General features: G+C 47.4%; 1 protein-coding gene across 6 annotated transcripts in view; it reads right to left on the bottom strand.

Moving 5' to 3' along the window:
* Positions 1-21,304, bottom strand: part of FBN3 (fibrillin 3) — a 312,181-nt gene that overhangs the window by 202,965 nt on the left and 87,912 nt on the right. For all 6 annotated transcript variants that reach the window (XM_073323920.2, XM_073323921.2, XM_073323919.2 and 3 more), the window contains 2 exons: positions 16,640-16,722; positions 8,345-8,443 (listed from right to left, as the gene is read on the bottom strand). In XM_073323920.2, the coding sequence (XP_073180021.2) occupies positions 8,345-8,396 (52 nt within the window). In that variant the 5' untranslated portion in view covers positions 8,397-8,443; positions 16,640-16,722. The remainder of the gene's footprint in view (positions 1-8,344; positions 8,444-16,639; positions 16,723-21,304) is intronic.

Genomic DNA, 21,304 nt, shown 5'->3' on the forward strand with positions numbered 1-21,304 from the left:
TGGGAACCAGCCTTCAGTGAGTCTTACTGCCCTACCTGTAACTGAATTCCGTTAGGTGGCGATTTCTCTCTGGACAGGCTTTTGAAGCACCTCAGAGGGTTCCTTCAGACAGACAGCCTGCAGGGAGAACAGCCCAGTGCCTCTGACAGCCCTCTGTCTCCTGATGTCAAAGCGAGGCTAGCTAATGCCTTAGCACAGCACAGCTTTGTGTCGGGGTGTCCTCTATAGCCAGAGAAAGAGGAGAAATGAGCGTATCTACGGGGATTCAGAGGGAGTGCTAGCTCTAGAGGATTGATTTTGTTTCCATTGAACCATGCCAAAAGTCCCATTGACTTCAGCAGGAGCCGGACTGGACCCAGTGAGAAGTGGAGACAGTGAAGTGGTATGGGGTATGTCTACATTGCAGGAGGTGAGACTGGTGCATGTAAGATGTCGTAAGCTAGCTTTTATTTAGCTAGCTCCACTAACAACAGTCAAGCCGTGGCAGCAAGTGCTGTATAACCTTGCCCAGTACCCTGGTGGCTAGCCAGTGATGCTGGGACTTCACTGCTATTGTTATTTGAATTAGGTAGATCAAAGCTAGTGTGGTTACGTCTACATGTGTGCATCTCTTATTGCGGCGTAGACATAACGTTAGAGTAGCCGCAGTGAAATTGGCTGAATGTTCAGTGCATGCCTCGAGGCGCCTGGACCACTTGCAAAATCAAACACATTCAAATATTTGTGTTGGCAGCAATTGTTCATTTCTCATTACTTTGAAAAGTTGGGGAAAACCAAGCGAGTGGCCACCAGCAGTGATTACAGAAGCAGTGAGGGAGGCAACCTAGTTGAGGGAGGCAACCTAGTGACAGAGGATGTGGAAAAAGCTAATGTACTCAGTGCTTTTTTTGCCTCTGTCTTCACGAACAAGGTCAGCTCCCAGACTGCTGCACTGGGCAGCACAGCATGGGGAGGAGGTGACCAGCCCTCTGTGGAGAAAGAAGTGGTTCGGGACTATTTAGAAAAGCTGGACGTGCACAAGTCCATGGGGCCGGATGTGCTGCATCTGAGAGTGCTAAAGGAGTTGGCGGATGTGATTGCAGAGCCATTGGCCATTATCTTTGAAAACTCATGGCGATCCGGGGAGGTTAATGTAGTGCCCATCTTTAAAGAAGAGAAGAACGAGGATCCTGGGAACTACAGGCCAGTCAGCCTCACCTCAGTCCCTGGAAAAATCATGGAGCAGGTCCTCAAGGAATCAATTCTGAAGCACTTAGAGGAGAAGAAAGTGATCAGGAACAGTCAGCATGGATTCACCAAGGGCAAGTCATGCCTGACTAAGCTAATTACCTTCTATGACGAGATAACTGGCTGTGTGGATGAGGGGAAAGCAGTGGACGTGTTGTTCCTTGACTTTAGCAAAGATTTTGACACGGTCTCCCACAGTATTCTTGCCAGTAAGTTAAAGAAGTATGGGCTGGATGAATGGACTATAAGGTGGATAGAAAGTTGGCTAGATTGTCGGGCTCAACGGGTAATGATCAATGGCTCCATGTCTAGTTGGCAGCCGGTATCAAGTGGAGTGCCCCAAAGGTCGGTCCTCAGGCCGGTTTTGTTCTATAACTTCATTAATGATCTGGACGATGGCATGGATTGCACCCTCAGCAAGTTTGCAGATGATACTAAATTGGGAGGAGAGGTAGATGGGCTGGAGGGTAGGGATAGGCTACAGAGGGACCTACACAAATGAGAGGATTGGGCCAAAAGAAATCTGATGAGGTTCAACAAGGACAAGTGCAGAGTCCTGCACTTAGGACGGAAGAATCCCATGCACCGCTACAGACTAGGGACCGAATGACTTGGCAGCAGTTCTGCAGAAAAGGACCTAGAGGTTACAGTGGACGAGAAGCTGGATATGAGTCAACCGTGTGCCCTTGTTGCCAAGAAGGCCAATGGCATTTTGGGATGTATAAGTAGGGGCATTGCCAGCAGATCGAGGGACGTGATTGTTCCCCTCTATTCGACATTGGTGAGGTCTCATCTGGAGTACGGTGTCCACTTTTGGGCCCCACACTACAAGAAGGATGTGGAAAAATTGGAAAACGTCCAGCGGAGGGCAACAAAAATGATTAGGGGACTGAAACACATGACTTATGAGGAGAGGCTGAGGGAACTGGGATTGTTTAGTCTGAGGAAGAGAAGAATGAGGGGGGATCTGATAGCTGCTTTCAACTACCTAAAATGGGGTTCCAAAGAGGATGGATCTAGACTTTTTCTCGGTGGTAGCTGATGACAGAATAAGGAACAATGGTCTCAAGTTGCAGTGGGGGAGGTTTAGTTTGGATATTAGGAAAATCTTTTTCACTAGGAGGATGGTGAAACACTAGAATGGGTTACCTAGGGAGGTGGTGGAATCTCCTTCCTTAGATATTTTTAAGGTCAGGCTTGACAAAGCCCTGGCTGGGATGATTTAGTTGGGGATTGGTCCTGCTTTGAGCAGGGGGTTGGACTAGATGACCTCCTGAGGTCCCTTCCAACCCTGATATTCTATGATTCTATGAGGTCTAGTGGTTTGACTGGGAAGCCAAGACTCCTGGGTTCTAGTCCTAGTTTTGCCACTGTGTCACTGTATGACTTGGAGCAAGTCTCTCCCTCTCTCTCTCCAGCTGAGTTCCCCAGCGTGTGAGGTGGGTCTAATAATGTAGCCACCATCTGGGAGTGTGGTGTGGCCGAATGGACGAGTGTTTGGAAAAGGCTTTGAGACCCATGAATAACAGACATCTAGACATGCAAAGCAGCGTTAGGTGCAATGCTCTTAAGCAGCCAGTGCAGCACTTGTGAAAGTACCAGGGCACATACAGCTTGAGTTCCGCAATATTCATTCCTGAAAGTGACTACACTTTAAATATTGGAGTGTCTCTCTGGGAGCCATAGAGCTACCACTGCTGATGCTCGGGGTGTTATTGTAAATCACATTGTATTTGGGGTTTTTCTTAAAGCCCCAGGTCCTGGAGTCAGATAATTATGTGAAACTCTCAGCTGTTTTTAAACAACATTTGTTGTCCCTCATGGTTGCAGAGAAAAGCTGGAAAACATGGTGTGACCTAGAATCCTCTTTTCGACGTCTCCGACTCAGGGAATATTTCCAACACACCTCTGAACAACATACTAACCCAAAGAGACCATCCTACCAAGACTACAAAAAGAAGGATTCTGGGTGGACTCCTCCTGAAGGTCAAAACAACAGGCTGGACTTCTACATAGAGTGCTTCTGCCGATGTGCACGGGCTGAAATTTTGGAAAAGCAGCATCACTTGCCCAATAACCTCAGCCGTGCGGAACACAACACCATCCACAGCCTCAGAAACAACTCTGACATCATAATCAAAAAGGCTGACAAAGGAGGTGCTGTCGTCATCATGAATAGGTCAGAATATGAACAAGAGGCTGCTCGGCAGCTCTCCAACACCACTTTCTACAAGCCATTACCCTCTGATCCCACTGGGGGTTACCAAAAGAAACTACAGCATTTGCTCAAGAAACTCCCTGAAAAAGCACAAGATCAAATCTGTACAGACACACCCCTGGGACCCCGACCTGGGATATTCTATCTACTACCCAAAAAGAAAAGGAGTACTTGTGGCACCTTAGAGACTAACCAATTTATTTGAGCATGAGCTTTCGTGAGCTCATGCTCAAATAAATTGGTTAGTCTCTAAGGTGCCACAAGTACTCCTTTTCTTTTTGCGAATACAGACTAACACGGCTGTTACTCTGAAACCTATCTACTACCCAAGATCCATAAACCTGGAAATCCTGGATGCCCCATCATCTCAAGCATTGGTACCCTATGTAGACTCCCTCCCACCATCTGGGAGTGTGGTGAGGCCGTGTCCTCAGGCCCTACGCTACCAGCACTCCCAGCTGTCTTCGAGACACCACTGACTTCCTGAGGAAACTATAATCCATCGGTGATCTTCCTGATAACACCGTCCTGGCCACTATGGATGTAGAAGCCCTCTACACCAACATTCCACACAAAGATGGACTACAAGCCGTCAAGAACACTATCCCCGATAATGTCACGGCAAACCTGGTGGCTGAACTTTGTGACTTTGTCCTCACCCACAACTATTTCACATTTGGGGACAATGTATACCTTCAAATCAGCGGCACTGCTATGGGTACTCGCATGGCCCCACAGTATGCCAACATTTTTATGGCTGACTTAGAACAACGCTTCCTCAGCTATTGTCCCCTAATGCCCCTACTCTACTTGCGCTACATTGATGACATCTTCATCATCTGGACCCATGGAAAAGAAGCCCTGGAGGAATTCCACCATGATTTCAACAATTTCCATCCCACCATCAACCTCAGCCTGGACCAGTCCACAAGAGAACCACTTCCTGGACACTACGGTGCTAATAAGTGATGGTCACATAAACACCACCCTATACCGGAAACCTACCGACCGTATTCCTACCTACATGCCTCCAGCTTTCATCCAGATCACACCACACGATCCACTGTCTACAGCCAAGCTCTACGGTACAACCGCATTTGCTCCAACCCCTCAGACAGAGACAAACACCTACAAGATCTCTATCAAGCATTCTTACAACTACAATACCCACCTGTTGAAGTGAAGAAACAGATTGACAGAAGAGTACCCAGGAGTCACCTACTACAGGACATGCCCAACAAAGAAAATAACAGAACGCCACAGAACGTCCAGACCTTCAGCCCCCAACTAAAACCCCTCCAACGCATCATCAAGGATCTACAACCTATCCTGAAGGACAACCCATCACTCTCACAGATCTTGGGAGACAGGCCAGTCCTTGCTTACAGACAGCCCCACAACCTGAAGCAAATACTCACCAGCAACCACACACTACACAACAAAACCACTAACCTAGGAACCTATCCTTGCAACAAGCCCGTTGCCAACTGTGCCCACATATCTATTCAGGGGACACCATCATAGGGCCTAATCACATCAGCCACACGATCAGAGGCTCGTTCACCTGCACATCCACTAATGTGATATATGCCATCATGTGCCAGCAATGCCCCTCTGCCATGTACATTGGCCAAACTGGACAGTCTCTACGTAAAAGAATAAATGGACACAAATCAGACGTCAAGAATTATAACATTCAAAAACCAGTTGGAGAACACTTCAGTCTCTTTGGTCACTCGATTACAGACCTAAAAGTGGCAATTCTTCAACAAAAAAACTTCAAAAACAGACTCCAAGGAGAGACTGCTGAATTGGAATTAATTTGCAAACTGGATACAATTAACTTAGGCTTGAAGAGAGACTGGGAGTGGATGGCTCATTACACAAAATAAAACTATTTCCCCATGTTTATTCCGCCCCACCCCCACTGTTCCTCAGTTCTTGTCAACTGCTGGAAATGGCCCACCTTGATTATCACTACAAAAGGTTCCCCCACCCCACCCCACCCCCACTCTCCTGCTGGTAATAGCTCACCTTACCTGATCACTCTCATTACAGTGTGTATGGTAACACCCATTGTTTCATGTTCTCAATGTATATAAATCTCCCCACTGTATTTTCCACTGAATGCATCCGATGAAGTGAGCTGTAGCTCACGAAAGCTTATGCTCAAATACATTTGTTAGTCTCTAAGGTGCCACAAGTATCCCTTTTCTTTTTATGGTTCCTAAAGGGCCAAAAACCAAAAGGCAAAGAAAAAGACGAACACCCGGAGGCTGAAAGAGAGCTGGCTGCAGACGTGCCATCTGAACCAGCTGGAGCCTTTCTTGCTGTGGCTGCCTGAAAAAGGGGAGAAGAGGGTGAAGATGCATTTCTACACTATGGGGCAGTTTTGACCCACAGTTACTCCCATAGAACAGCAAGGGCAGTTCCACAGCAGGAACTGAGAGCAGAACTGTCATTTCCAGGAAAGCTGGGATAAAGGGTAACACGACATACGTGCGGCACTGGATAGAGAAGCCAACTTTGCAGATGCTATGCTTGTATTTGTGGAAGTTTTGGCAAATGTATCGAATTCTACTGAGGAGATGGCAAAGCAATCCTGCCCCTGCCATCTCAGGAGACAGAATCACCAGCTTTCATGCAGGTTCCTGCTGCACCCAATTCCCCTCCCTTTCATGTGTGCACATATCATGAGATGAGCTGCAGAGTGGAAAGAGATAACCCACAGGGAGCTCATTTTCCACCACCAGCCAGCAACCACAAACGATGAACATAACAAAGCAGCCAAGCCAGACCAGTATGTGCTGGCATGTCTTCTGCAGCAGATGCCAAGGTCCTGGCAATGCAACCCAAAGCTGGCCCCTGGGGCCTCGAGGAGTGGTGTTTCCCACTCAGTGGGTCCTCTAGCCCCCTTGTTCAGACTGTGAGAAGGGAAGAATGTGCTGTGCAGAGGGTCACTAGCTGTGGTGTAGGTGAATGGCTGTAGTGTCAGTCATTTCCAGAAACCCTGAATACGTCTGGCAGAGATGATCATGAGCACATGGTGAGCTGTAGCTCACGAAAGCTCATGCTCAAATAAATTGGTTAGTCTCTAAGGTGCCACAAGTACTCCTTTTCTTTTTGCGAATACAGACTAACACAGCTGTTCCTCTGAAACATGGTAATATAGTGACCCCTGAGAGCTCTCTGCTTTCTGGCTATCTGAGTGGTGCTGTTTGTTTCAGATGTCTGAGCTGCCCAGTTCTCCACAGTTTAGTCCTTTGTACAGGTCTGCTGGGAACACTGTGCAGTTTAGTGTTTCTCTGGCTCCTGGCTCATTGTGGGGAGGACTACACATGGAATCAAAGAGCAATCTGTGTGCATTAAGAAATAGCTGTGGCATTAAAGAGAAGGCTTCATGGTCCCCTTCTTTTCCCCGGCTCCTCTCCTCACGCAGGTTTGTAGGGGCCCACAGAGCTAAGCCAATACCTTTTTGCCTTTTCTATTTTTAATAATTCTCAGTGTTCTTGTTTAAGTGCCATTGAGTGTGCAGTTAGTTTACTGTGTGGAAGATTTGGGGCTCCCGAGAGTTCGCATTGGTCACAGGGGTCAGAGAGCAAGGAAGGGGGAAAGGTGATGCATTTTTGGGATTCCTGACTCCCCAGTGTATAACAATCAGATGTCATCTGAGCCTACCCGAAACAGCCGGACGTTTCTTTCTGACACCAAATCATGCCCTAAGCAAATCCTTTTAGCGCTTCCTTTAGATAGACAGCACTTTTATATCCTACATAAACATGGTTAACAAAGAGTTTAATCACCAGAAACAGTCAGCAGTAGATGGACTTTTTGGCAAACCATGTCGTGAATGCTTTGTCACAGTAAGAACTGGCTCTGAGAGGTGCCCTGCTGGAATTGACTATGCCAAGGTGGCTCACTGGACTGTAGCAGAAATTACAAAGTAATTAATTTTCTTTCAGCACAGAGGGACAGCAAGGAGCCCTTCAGTGAGAACACAGCTGGGGTTTATCAGCTTTGCAATTCCTGTTACGTTTAGACCAGAACTAGAACAGGGCAAATAATGTTTTTTTCAGTTCACTGGTCATTCCAAAAAATAGGGAGGTGGAAATAGTCTCAGGTTGAACTGAAACTAAAGTTTTTAGACATTTTTGATTAATCTAAAGTTTTAAAAAATTCATTGTGGGTCAAACAAAACATTGTGTTCAACCCAAAGAGAAATGTTTCATAGAATCATAGAGTATCAGGGTTGGAAGGGACCTCAGGAGGTCATCTCGTCCAACCCCCGGCTCAAAGCAGGACCAATCCCCAACTAAATCATTTAGAGGTAAGCATTTTTTAAAGTTTTTTATTTTAAAAATGTTAAATTTAAGGAAATTTTGAAACAAAAAGTCATTTCAAATTGAAAAATCAAAACATTTTGTTTAAAAAAATGAGATGTTTTGATTTTGAGGACTTTTTTTAGGTTTTTTTTTATCAAAATGCGTTGCCTAGGGAGGTGGTGGAATCTCCTTCCTTAGAAGTTTTTAAGGTCAGGCTTGACAAAGCCCTGGCTGGGATGATTTAATTGGGGATGGGTCCTGCTTTTGAGCAGGGGGTTGGAGTAGATGACCTCCTGAGGTCCCTTCCAACCCTGATATTCTATGATTCTATGAAAACAATAGGGTAAAATCTCACAAATTTCGCAAAATAATTTGGTGATGCCAAATCTGCATTTTTCTCTGGAAAAAAATTTCATTCAACAAGTTTTGTACAGATCTACCCAGAACTGCTGGCTCCCAGGAACATAAACTATTTCAGGGCAGCTTAAGGAGGACTGCCCCCCGGTCTGGTTGGGTGCTCTTGGATATAGCCAGTCAGCATCAGGGAGGGACTGGCAATCATCTGATATTCTCTTACCTCCACCAGAGCCGCAGTTGGGGGACAGCTGCCCATTGGAGCACGTGCACATATTCGGCCGTGAACAAAACCCATCGCCACAAGAGTTCCGGCAAATTGCTGGAGAGAGACAAGAAGAAAGTGAACAGTGTTGCCATGCGGTGCCATGCACATATGTCCTGCTTTCAGAGATTCTAAGGCCAGGAAGGCCCTCTGTGAGCATCTAGTCTGACCTCCTGCATAACACAGGCCAGAGACCTGCTTCCCAAATCCCTAGAAACACATCCAATGTCCTGAGCTTCCAGCAAAGGCCTGACCCGTCGTATCTGGGCAATTGGTGCTACAGCATGAACTAGGGTGGCCAATTTTCTAATCGTACAAAACCAAACACCCCTGACCCGCCCCTTCCCTAAGACCCCGCCCCTGCCAGGCCCCTTCTCTGGGGCCCCACCCCCTCTCACTCCATCCCCCCTCCCTCCGCTGCTTGCTCTCTCTCACCCTCACTCACTTTCACCAGGATGGGGCAGGGGGTTGGCGTGCAGAAGGGGGGGTGAGAGCTCCGGTTGTGGTGCAAGCTCCCAGGTGGGGCCGGGGATTAGGGACCTGGGAGGTGGAAGGAGGCTCAAGGCTGAAGCAGGAGGTTGGGGTATGGGGGGGTGTAGGGTGAAGGCTCTGGGAGGGAGTCTGGGAGCAGGAGGGGACTCCAGGCTGGGGCAGAGGGTTGGGGTGAGGGAAAGGGTTCAGGGTGCGGGGTCCTGGTGACACTTACCACAGCTCCCAGGAAGTGGCCACCAGGTCCTTGCGGCCCCATGGCTCATGGGCAGCCAGGGAGGGTCCACGTGTTGCTCTTGCCCCCACAGGCACTGCTCTACAGCTTCCACTGGTCGTGGTTTCCGGCCAATGGGAGCTGCAGAGCCAGCCCTCGAGCTGGGGGCAGCGCACAGAGCCTCCCTGGCCACCTTGTAGGGACCACAAGGACCTGGCGGCCGCTTTTGGGAGCCGCGCAGAGCCAGGGCAGGCAGGGAGCCTGCCTTAGCCCCAGGCCCCACTGTGCTTCCAATTGGACTTTTAACAGCCCGGTCAACAGTGCCGACGGGGACAGCCAGGGTCCCTTTTCAACCAGGCATTCCAGTCGAAAACCAGACACCTGGCAACCCTAATGTGAACCTGCTCACAGTGAGGATTAATATTCCTTTAAAGAAGATTAAAGCTTCCATGGCTGCTGGAAATTGCTGAGCGGCACATGGGAACACCAGCCTGAGCAGAACAGCAGCTGGAAAGGTTGCATGATGGACACACTCAGACCAAGGGGTGAGGGGACATGATGTTTCCTTTGGAGCTAACCTCCCAAGTCTTGTCCTCGCATAATTCCCCCCTCCCAGTGATAGTTGGGACTGAAGACACACACATCACCAGTTCTGCTGGTTTCAGCTGTTTGTCAAAGGCTATTGTGGTGACAATTTGCCTTGGGCCAAGTTTAAAAGTGTTGTCAAGATTTCTGTCTTTCCTATGAAAACTTCAGAACCCTGGGGGGTGGAGGACCATGTCTGTGTAACTGATACTTCCTTCTTCTGTGAGACCCCTGGGTTGGATCATAGAGTCATAGAATCATAAATGCCAAGGCCAGAAGGGATCATCGTGATCATCTACTTTGAACTCTTGTATCACACAGGCCAGAGAACTGTCCCAGAATAACTCCTAGAGCAGATCATTTAGGCCTGGTCTACACTACGAGTTTAGGTCGAATTTAGCAGCGTTATCTCGACTTAACCCTGCACCCACCCACATGACGAAGCCCTTTTTTTCAACTTAACGGGCTCTTAAAATTGATTTCTTTACTCCACCCCCGAAGAGGGGATTAGCACTGAAATTGGCCTTGCCAGGTCGAATTTGGGGTAGTGTGGATGCAATTTGACGGTATTGGCCTCCGGGAGCTATCCCAGAGTGCTCCATTGTGACCGCTCTGGATAGAGCTCTCAACTCAGATGCACTGGCCAGGTAGACAGGAAAATGCCCGTGAACTTTTGAATCTCATTTCTTGTTTGGCCAGCATGGCAAGCTCACTTGCACAGGTCACCATGCAGAGCCCATCAGCACAGGAAACCATGCAGGCCCAGAATTGCCGAACAGCTCCAGCACGGACCCAACAGGAGGTACGGGATCTGATCGCTGTATGGGGAGACGAATCCGTGCTGGCAGAACTCCGTTTGAAAAAACAAAATGCCAAAACGTTTGAAAAAATCTCCAATGGCATGAAGGACAGAGGCTATAACAGGGACCCGCAGCAGTGTCGCATGAAAATTAAGGTGCTCAGGCAAGCCTACCAAAAAACCAGAGAGGCAAATGGTGCTCTGGTTGCCAAGATAAGGATATGGGTTCCGTCTATCGCCCCACCACAGTTAGGGAATCCCATTGCGGCATAGCCATCCACTATGACCTGCACATCTCCCAGAGTCACTACCCTTGATATCAGCAGCTCAGCGATTGCGTTGGCTACTTTCATCACAGCAGCCCCCATAGTAGATTTGCCCACTCCAAATTGATTCCCGACTGACCGGTAGCTGTCTGGCATTGCAAGCTTCCACAGGGCTATCACCACTCGCTTCTCAACTGTGAGGGCTGCCCTCATCTTGGTATTCTTGCACTTCAGGGCATGGGAAAGCAAGTCACAAAGTTCCATGAAAGTGCCCTTACGCATGCAAAAGTTTCGCAGCCACTGGAAATCATCCCAGACCTGCAACACTATGCAGTCCCACTAGTCTGCACTTGTTTCCCAGGCCCAGAATTGGCATTCCATGCCATGAACCTGCCCAATTGACACCATGATGTGCACATTGCAGGGGCCCGTACTTTATGAGAAGTCTATGTCCATGTCCTCATCACTCCCGTCACCGCCTGGTTTCGCTTTTGTTGCAGGTTATGGTTCTGCATATCCTGCTGGATAATGCGCGCGGTGTTTATAGTGCTCATAATTGCCGTGGTGATCTGAGCGGGCTCCATGTTCCCAGTGTTTTGGAGTCTGCGCTGAAAAAAAGGTGCGGAACGATTGTCTGCCGTTGCTCTGATGGAGGGAGGGGCGACTGACAACATGGCTTACAGGGTTGGCTTACAGGGAATTAAAATCAACAAAGGGGGTGGCTTTGCATTAAGGAGAAACAGAATGGCCCCCTCAAGGATAGAACTCAAAACCCTGGGTTTAGCAGGCCATTGATTTCACGGCGGGAGGGAGGGAGAGGGGAGAAAATGAATACAAATGAATACAAAAAAAATCTGGTCTATTTATTGTTTTGATCCACTTCATCTATCTTTATACATCTTAGGCTGGCAGCAGATGGTGCAGTACAACTGCTAGCCATCGTCATCTCCTGGGTGCTCGCCAGAAGACGGTGCAGTACGACTGCCAGCAGGACTGAATCTCCATGAGACGCAACTTAAAAAGGGAAATGACCTGGCTGAGTCACTGCCATGTCTGCCCAGGCACCCCTGACCGACCTCACCAAGGTCGGCTTAAAGAGCACCCAGGAGTACAATGACGATGGCTACCAGTCATAATGCACCATCTGCTGCCAAAAGGCAATGAGCTGCTGCTATGTAGCAATGCAGTACCGCGTCTGCCAGCACCCAGGAGACATACGGTGATGGTGAGCTGAGCGGGCTCCATGCTTGCCGTGGTATGGCGTCTGCACAGGTAACCCAGGAAAAAAGGCGCAAAACGATTGTCTGCCCTTGCTTTCACGGAAGGAGGGAGGAAAGTGGGACCTGATGATATGTACCCAGAACCACCCGCGACAATGTTTTCCCCCCATCAGTCACTGGGATTTCTACCCAGAATTCAAGTGGGCGGTGGAGACTGCAGGACCTGTGGGATAGCTACCCACAGTGCACCGCTCCGGAAGTTGACGATTGCCTCGGTACTGTGGATGCACTCTGCCAACTAAATGCACTTAGAGCATTTGTGTGGGGACACACACAATCGACTGTATAAAAACGCTTTCTAAAAAACCGACTTTTATAAATTTGACCTAATTTCGTAGTGTGAACATAGCCTTAGAAACACATCCAGTCTTGATTTAAAAATTGTCAATGATGGAGAATCCACCATGACCCTTGGTAAATTGTTCCAGTGGTTAATTACCCTCCCTGTTAAAAATTTACATCTGAATTTGTTTAGCTTCAACTTCCAGCCCTTGGCTCCTGTTAGACTTTTCCCTGCTAGACTGCAGAGCCCATTATTTAATAGTTGTTCCCCCTGTAGATACTTATAGACTGTGATCGTCACCCCTGAAATCTTCCCTTTGTTAAGGTAATAGACTGAGTTGTCTGAGTCTATCATCAAAAAGTAGGTTTTCTAATCCTTTAGCCATTCTCGTGGCTCTCCTCTGAACCCTCTCCAATTTATCAGCATCCTTCTTGAATTATGGACACCAGTGCCAAACATAGAGGTAAATGAACCTCTCTTCTCAGACTGGAGATTCCCCTCTTTATGCATCTCAGGATGGCATTAGTTTTCTTGGTCACAGTGTTGCACTGGGAGCTCATGTTCAGCTGATTTTCGATCACAATCCCCAAATCTTTTTCAGAGTCACTGCTTCCCCGGATAGAGTCCACCCTCCTGTAAGCATGGGCTCCATTCTTTGTCCCTACAGAGATACATTTACATTGAGCTGTATTCAAATATGTATTTGCTTCTTCCCAAACTACAAAGTGATCCACATCACTCTATATCAGAGACCTGTTCTCTTCAGTATTTCCCCCCTCTCCTTTTTGTGTCATCTGAAACTTTAACTGTGCTGATTTTATGTTTTCTTGCATGTCACTGTTAGAAATGTCAAATAGAGGAAGGCCAAGAACCCTGCCAAACCCCACTGGAAATACACCTGCTCAGTGACAATTCCCCATTTACAGTTAAGTTTCGAAACCTCAGTTAGCCAATTTTTAATCCATTTAAAGTGTGCTATGTCAATTTTATATCATTCTAACATTTTAAGCAAAACGTTGTGCAGTACCAAGTCTTAGAGAAGCCCAAGTATATTACATCAACACTATTATCAACCAAATTTATAATCTCATCAAAACAGGTGTCAAGTTAGTGTGACAGATTCTATTTTCCATAAACCCATGTTGATTGGCATTAATTACATTACCCTCCTTTAATTTTTTATTAATGGAGTCCCAAATCAGCTGCTCCATCATCTTGCCCAGATCAAGGCAGACCTCTTATTACCCAGGTCATTCTGTTTATCCTTTCTAAAAATTAGCACAACATTAGCTTTTTTCCAGCCTTCTGGAACTTCCCCAGTGCTCTAAGACATATTGAAAATCAGCATGAATAGTCCAGTGAGCTCCTCAGCCAGCTCTTTTAAAACTCTTGGAAGGAAGTTATCTTGATCTGCTGATTTTAAAATGTCTAACATCATTGGCTTCCATTTAACATCCTCCAGAGATACAAGTGGAATGTCAAGTGTGTTACCAGCACAATATGATGAGCCTATATCAGGGACTTAACCAGGGTCAAGTGGAGCTCTATCCATTGTTTTCCATGCGCAACCCCCTTCCCTCTCTCCTTTGTGGGAGTGCTGCTCTGCCCCTGCCTCAGACCAGGGAAGCCAAATAGCATTCTGGCAGTATTGTTTCACCTGTGTAAGCAGAGATTGATTAGAGCCCAGCAAGAAGCTCTCATCTCTGTGTGTTTTATAAAAACAATGACAATGTAGAGTTCCCAAGGATCAAGAACCCAGATGGCATGTGTTACAGCTCTGTGGGGCCTCGGCTGGCAGTGCTGAGTGTCACTAACCTCACATGCCATTAAGCTGCTATTTGGCTGGGAGTTCCCTAACCCCTGTGATATAAGCAGCATTAAATCTGCTCCTGGTATCATCAGCAGAGTTTTTTCAGAAGCACAGGACAGCTACTTTAATCAGCAGGATTTCCTGTGCTGAGGAGAATTGTGGGTTCTCTTGTTTGTTTTAATCCCACTTTCCCCAAACCATGCTTGCGTGAGAAGTCTCATTCCTTCATTTTTAACTCTTGAGTGATCTTGGCTCTTTGTTTTCTCTTTGTCTTTGGTGAGTAGTATTCATATTAACTACATGCAAAACCTATGTTAAAAGAATATTACTAAGATTGCAAAGTCAAGCACTTAAAAGTTAGGAAATACCAGATGTAAGGTTGTCTGTGCAAGCCTCTGTGTAGGCATCAAGGTACAGTCTTTAATTACATGACCACAACTATGTTTTCCGCAGGACCGCTGCCTCATTCCATGCACAGGAGGAATGGTGCTCACTTACTGAACAGCTAGTCAATATTTTGTTTTATTCTCATTGGTCAATATGTAGCCCCAGGCCTTGTTTGCAGCAGACTACACATACCCTGCTATGAATAGAGAATTATTAATTTCCTCCTGGGCTTTTCTATGGTGCTTATCACCATGGTAAGGGAGCGCTTCACCAGTATTAATGGATTTATTTTCACAGTAGCCCTGCAAGGTGAAGGGGGTGGGATTATCCCCATTTCACAAATGGGGAACTGATGCACAGAAAGATTAAGGTCAAAAGTATCCATTAATTTTGGGAGACCAATTTGGACCTGATTTTTCAGCGTGCTTAGCATTACCTAGCATTTTATATGCCCAAAGCCCAGCTTCCATTGACTCCAAGTGCAGCTGGGAGCACTCAGCACTTCTGCAAATCAGATCCCATGGTTCCAAGTCAGAAAATGAGGAACACACAATGAGGAAAAAATATTGGTTAAAGTGACTTGCCCGGCACCAGGCAGAACTCTGCGACAGATGCAGGGATAGAATCCCGTTCTCCAGGGCATCATTCGACTGCCTTAACCGTGAGACCATCTTCGAGACCATCCTTTCTCTTCCTGCACCCCCTGCCTCTTTTACCACACACCTTCCAACTTCTGCAACAAATGAGGCAGAGCTACACAACCCTGATTCATCCCCAGAGCAGGGGTGGGAAATAGTGTGTGGTCATGTAATTGTAGGCTGTATCATAACACAGAGACAGAAGGGTACCGGACTGACCACCAGCACAATTAGTCTGGGATGGCTCTGCCAGTCTAACTCCCCCATGGGGACATTCTATTGCAGAAGAGTTACTCTGCTTCCTCAGTCAATATGAATTCAGTGTTCACTCTGGGGGAAGACTGCCCCTTACCAAATCACCAGCACCTGGAACATTGTGGAATTCCTGTCTTCACCTAGCTGTCGCTAGCCTAAAAAAGTATATGTTATCGGCCCATTTTGCCACCTTACCATTCACCCCATATCCTTAGACAATACCAGCCCTAGTACAGACCCTTCTGGCACCCACTGTTATATTTTTGCCATGAAGAAAATTGACCATTAATTCCTACTCCTTGTTTTCAGTCTTTTAGCTGGTTTTTGATCTAGAATAGAACTTTGTCTTCTGTCCAAGGACTAATTAATAGAACTGATTGAAACTGGGATTCTGTTGATAAAAATTGTTTCTGATGACATTTCTCAGTGGGAAATAATGAAATAAATGAAATGAAAATGTTCATTTTGTTTAATTTCAAATTGAAATTTTTGTTTTATTTTGGTGTTGTAAAACCAAAAATAATTCAAAATGGCAGAGTGGACAAAGGAAAAATGAAATACTCTAAGTATGTCACTCTGTAGCTTTTCAAAATTCAAAAATTTTGAAAGAAAACTTCTTGTTCTAAAATTTTTGCTAGAAAAAAAGTGTTTTCAACCAGCTCTGCTGATTAGTTTCCTTATTAGCTTCTGGCGAGGGTTTTTGTCAAGGGCTTATTGAAAGTCTAAATAGGAAGATAGAGTTTCCTACACCAGATCAGCTGATCCACCTAGTCCAGTGTCCTGTCTCTGACAGTGACTAGTACCAGCTGATTCAAAGGAAGATGTAAATCCCTGATCATAGACAATTTGTAGTGACAATGTGTCTTTAGATCTAGGCACCTAGTCTCTTATAAAAATGTCTTCCTCCAGCAAGCAGTTTTAAATTAACTTTTCTTGCTTGGGAGTCGCCTTTGGGGACAAATGTGCTAGAGCAGGTATCCAAACTGTCCGATTTAAAGGCCACAGTGACAATTCTGCAGGAGCCTAAGAGCCATGTCTTATTTCTATTAAATGACGCAGATTATAACCACTCATCTTTAATCATCCTTCAGAGACTACACACTCCATCATTCAGTACTCCTGCTAAAAGAAATTAGGAATGTTCATTTCATCTGCTGAGAGGGTGAATTGTATATTTCATCACTGCAAGGTAACTAGTTCCCTGGGAGATGCCCTGTGATGTCATTAAAAGGAAAGTCGATACTCACGAACAATGCACTGATTTCCTCCCGGCAGCGTTTTCCATCCAGGGCAGCAGTAAGAGTGGAACCTTGAGCCGCAAACATTAGGTCTGTCATTTAGAAAACAAACATTTAGAATAATTTTTATTCTCCGTTCTCTGCAGATGGAGTAGTCAACAAAGTTCTATTGTTATGTTAAAGCATTTTAATGGCCTTTGATATGACATTTCACTGCCAGCTGATGTTCCCTCCACTGGAGGGCAAGACCAGCCTCAATAGATAAATCCCATTAAAGGGAATCAACACACATTATTTTAATAAAACCTCAATTAACTTTTAACCTCTCTTTCAATAAAGTAAATACCATAGGACACAGCTGTACCAGCATTCCTGTGGAGGAGCACCGCCAAACGGCATGTGCATCACACTGCTCGTTACTTAGGATAAACGTCATGATGGCTGGCTGCTCAGGCTGCAGAGTTGTGGTATATGGAACTTTTCATTTCCGTCTCCTGGTTTCAGGTCCATACTGGGGACCGGGATACTACTGTCCAAAGGCTGTTCAATGGTTTGTGTGAAATGAGTTGTGGCCTCCCATTTGTACCAGGTGTGAAGTTGTCTGTGCACAAAATGGTTGTATCAGCTGGCACTTGATGATTCTCTTGAAAGCTGCCTCAGCAATTGTGTATTTCCAGACTCTCAAATATTGATTTATATGTACATTGAACCTTAACTCTTGTTTCCTGGCTTTCTGATACTTAGGTTGTTGTTTTTTAGTTAGAACTCTATTGTAGTGTAGAGAGAATAGATCAGCCAGTGATCTGGGCACTTGTTTGGGACATGTGAGTCCTGGGTTGAATTCCCTGCCACACCACAAACTTCGTGTGCTATCTTGGCAATTCACCTAGTCTCTGTGTCTCACATTGCCCTCTGTAAAATGGGGAGGCAGCACTGCCTGCCTCATGGGGGGGTTATGGGATAAGTAAATACATTAATGACAGTGAGGCACTCCGATACTTCAATAATGGGGGCCATATAAATATCTAAGATAGATTTAACAGCCTTATGTTACTGAGATGAGCTCTCGACCTTTCCCCACTAGATATATTTACTATGCTATACAACAGAGGTACTGTATGTTCTGCACTAGAACTGGCCAGAAAACAAGAATTCCCTTTCGCAAACAATTGTGAGGTTTTGACATTTGTTCTGCATCAGTACGAAAATGAGACTTTTCAAAACTTGTAATGAAAACCACAAGAGAGAGACAAAGCATGCAAGAAGAACCAGGTAATTAGGTCACTCATGGGGGATGAGACACAGACTCAAGTCCCTGGTCTGATTCAAGCAGAGAAGGGACTTAAACCTGGGTTTTCCTCATCCTGGATGAGTATCCTGACCCCTGAGCTATTGGCTATTCTGGGGTGGCGGTAACTCCCTCTTTCTGGTTTTGACCAGAAATTCCTTCTCTTAGACCTGAGAAACCTTCCCAACAAAAGTTTTGTTGAAACTGATACATTCCCGGGAAAAGTTTTCATTTCAATTAACCAGCACTGTCTGACAAAACAATGTCTCACGGAAAAATTCCCTCCCCACTCTCTTCAGGACAGAGGGTCCTTATGTATGTAGCTCAGCAGCGCTGGACACGGGGTCAGTGCTGATCTCACTCACGCCAGTGTGACTCCACTGGAATTCCTGTTGATTCATACCCTTGCTGGGGAGATCAGACTTGGACTCTGAGGCTTGTTTCTCTCTATAAATGTTTCATGGTTCCCTGATTTGACTGGAGTGGTCTGTTACCGAGTTATTGGGTACCTATGGGCAGCATTGACCTCCCTTACGTTGCCTGTCAGTCTTAGATCCCTTCCTTCTCTCCCTGCATATCTTCCTGCTAGGAGAGGCTGCACTAGCCGTGTTGATGCAATCAACAACGGTGGGGGTGAGAGCAATGGGATTCAACGGGTGATGCTTTTGTGAGGCTGCATGATGGAACCTAGAGGATGGGACTGGGATGGGGCACGGTGGAGCACTTCTGGAGATAAGGGAATCCCCAAAGAGTCTTCGAGAGTCCCTGAGGCACTCAGCTAGGTGTCCTCAGCCCTTGAGCATTCACCAAAGCAGCCATTTCCCCTGGTCATGGGTTTGTTTGTTTTCCTTTGATTCCAATTCAAGCTTTATTCATTTTCATGAAGCAAACAAAGCAAGACCCCTGGAGCCCACATAACGACATCAGCCCTGGAATGTACTTTACTAAGGACTATCCAGAGTGTTGTGCCATTGTTACACTTCACTAATTCCTAGCTAGACAATTCATTTCTCACGCTTACATGGAACAACCCAAGCTTCCCAAGCAAACCTCCAACAGAAAACATGAGACACCAAACCACTTCCCATCTGCACACCAGGCACTGTCAGGTGAGGAATCCTGAGAACACGATGCTAAGACAACCCTGACAAGTATTCCTCTGAGCAAGAGCTGCTGAGGTGTTAACATGGGACCGGACTGGTGTATCAGAAATAAGGGAAGGCATGCAGGAAACTTCTCCACCTTGCCCAAGTCACAACTGCAGACCTTGAACTTGGGCAGCACAGAGGCTGCTTCCACAGGATCCACCCTAAGTCAATAGCAGTGGAGCATGGGGACAACGCAAGAATGAAAAGCACATGACAAGCATGTATCGAAGATGTTACATCTCAATATGACCTTATGTGGAAGAACAGCCTGAGACTGTATAATTCACAGAGACATACATTATAAGGCCAGAAGGGAGCACGGTGATCATCTAGTCCAGGGGTCGGCAACCTATGGCACGCATGCCAAAGACAGCGCGTTAGCCCATTTTTAATGGCACGGCAGCAAGCTGTGGTCACGGCAGCAATCAGCGTGCCATTAAAAATCCGGCCTGGCCCGGCCCACTCTTCTCCACTCCCCGTCCCCTCCCGCAGAGGCAAGGGGCAGAAGCTTGGTCCTGCCGGCTCTCCTACCCCTTCCCGCAGTGTGCTGGGTTCCTGCCCCTCCTCCTCCTCTCCATCCCTCCCTCCCTGCCACTGCTCCCGGCGGAGGCAGAGAGGAAACAGGGGCAGGGCCTTGGGGAAGTGAGGCATACCCCCTGCAGCCCCCTGCCATGAGCACCCCATGACCCCAGCCCTGAGCCCTGTACCCCCCTCACACACACCCAGCCCTCTGCCCTGAGCCCTCAGCCCCGCACACCCCCAAGGCTCCTGCCCTCAGGCCTGTACTCCCCTTACACACACCCAGCCCTCTGCCCTGAACCCTGCAGCCCCGCACACCCCCAAGGATCCTGCCCTGAGCCCTGTACCCCCCTCAAACACACCCAGCCCTCTTCTTGACTCCTTCACCCCCCCCCCCCATGACCCCAGCCCTGACTCTGGCACCCCCACACATACCCAGGGCCCCACACCCCATGCACCCCCCACATCCTGACTCTTGCACCCCCCACATCCCCACCCCCACCCTGAGCACCAAATGGGAGCTCCTGCACCTCCCCCCACAAAATGGCAGCTGCCCAGGTAAGCGCTCCACACCCAAACCTCCTGCCCCAAACCTGAGCCCCCTCCCTCATTCTAGCTCCTGGCCAGACCCTACACCCCAACCCCCAGCCTGCTCCTTCACCCCAGCCCTGTGCTCAGTGCACTCCCACCTTCAGCTCAGTGCAGAGAGAGGAAGAGAATGGCCAGAACCAGGGAGAAGGTACGTACCCACTGTGTGTGGGCAGGGCCGGGACCCCAGACTGACAGCGGGCTGAGCTGAACCAGCAGCCGGGATCCTGGCTGGCAGGAGCCGGCGAATGGAACCCCTGAGCCGCTCAGCCCACTGCCGGACTGGGGTTCTGGCTGCCAGCCCCTTGCCAGCTGGGGTCCCAGCCACAGTCCCCGCTCAGCCCGCTGCCGGCCTAGGTGAATGGAACCCCAGACTGGCAGCAGGCTGAGCGGGCCAGCGGCGTAAGATCAACATTTTAATTTAATTTTAAATGAAGCTTCTTAAACATTTCGAAAACTTTGTTTATTTTACAATACAACAATAACAATACAATACAACTGTTGAGTCAACAGTGTGCCCTTGTTGCCAAGAAGGCCAATGGCATTTTGGGATGTACAAGTAGGGGCATTGCCAGCAGATCGAGGGACATGATCGTTCCCCTCTAGTCGACATTGGTGAGGCCTCATCTGGAGTACAGTGTCCAGTTTTGGACCCCACACCACAAGAAGGATGTAGAAAAATTGGAAAACATCCAGTGGAGGGCAACAAAAATGATTAGGGGACTGGAACACATGACTTATGAGGAGAGGCTGAGGGAACTGGGGATGTTTAGTCTTCAGAAGAGAAGAATGAGGGGGGATTTGATAGCTGCTTTCAACTACCTGAAAGGGGGTTCCAAAGAGGATGGATCTAGACTGTTCTCAGTGGTAGCAGATGACAGAACAAAGAGTAATGGTCTCAAGTTGCAGTGGGGGAGATTTAGGTTGGATATTAGGAAAACCTTTTTCACGACGAGGGTAGTGAAACACTGGAATGCGTTACCTAGGGAGGTGGTGAAATCTCCTTCCCTAGAAGTTTTTAAGGTCAGGCTTGACAAAGCCCTGGCTGGGATGATTTAGTCGGGGATCGGTCCTGCTTTGAGCAGGGGTTGGACTAGATGACCTCCTGAGGTCCCTTCCAACCCTGATATT

This window comes from Lepidochelys kempii, chromosome 25 (assembly GCF_965140285.1).
Source record: "Lepidochelys kempii isolate rLepKem1 chromosome 25, rLepKem1.hap1, whole genome shotgun sequence".
In the NCBI taxonomy this organism is placed as follows: domain Eukaryota; kingdom Metazoa; phylum Chordata; order Testudines; family Cheloniidae; genus Lepidochelys; species Lepidochelys kempii.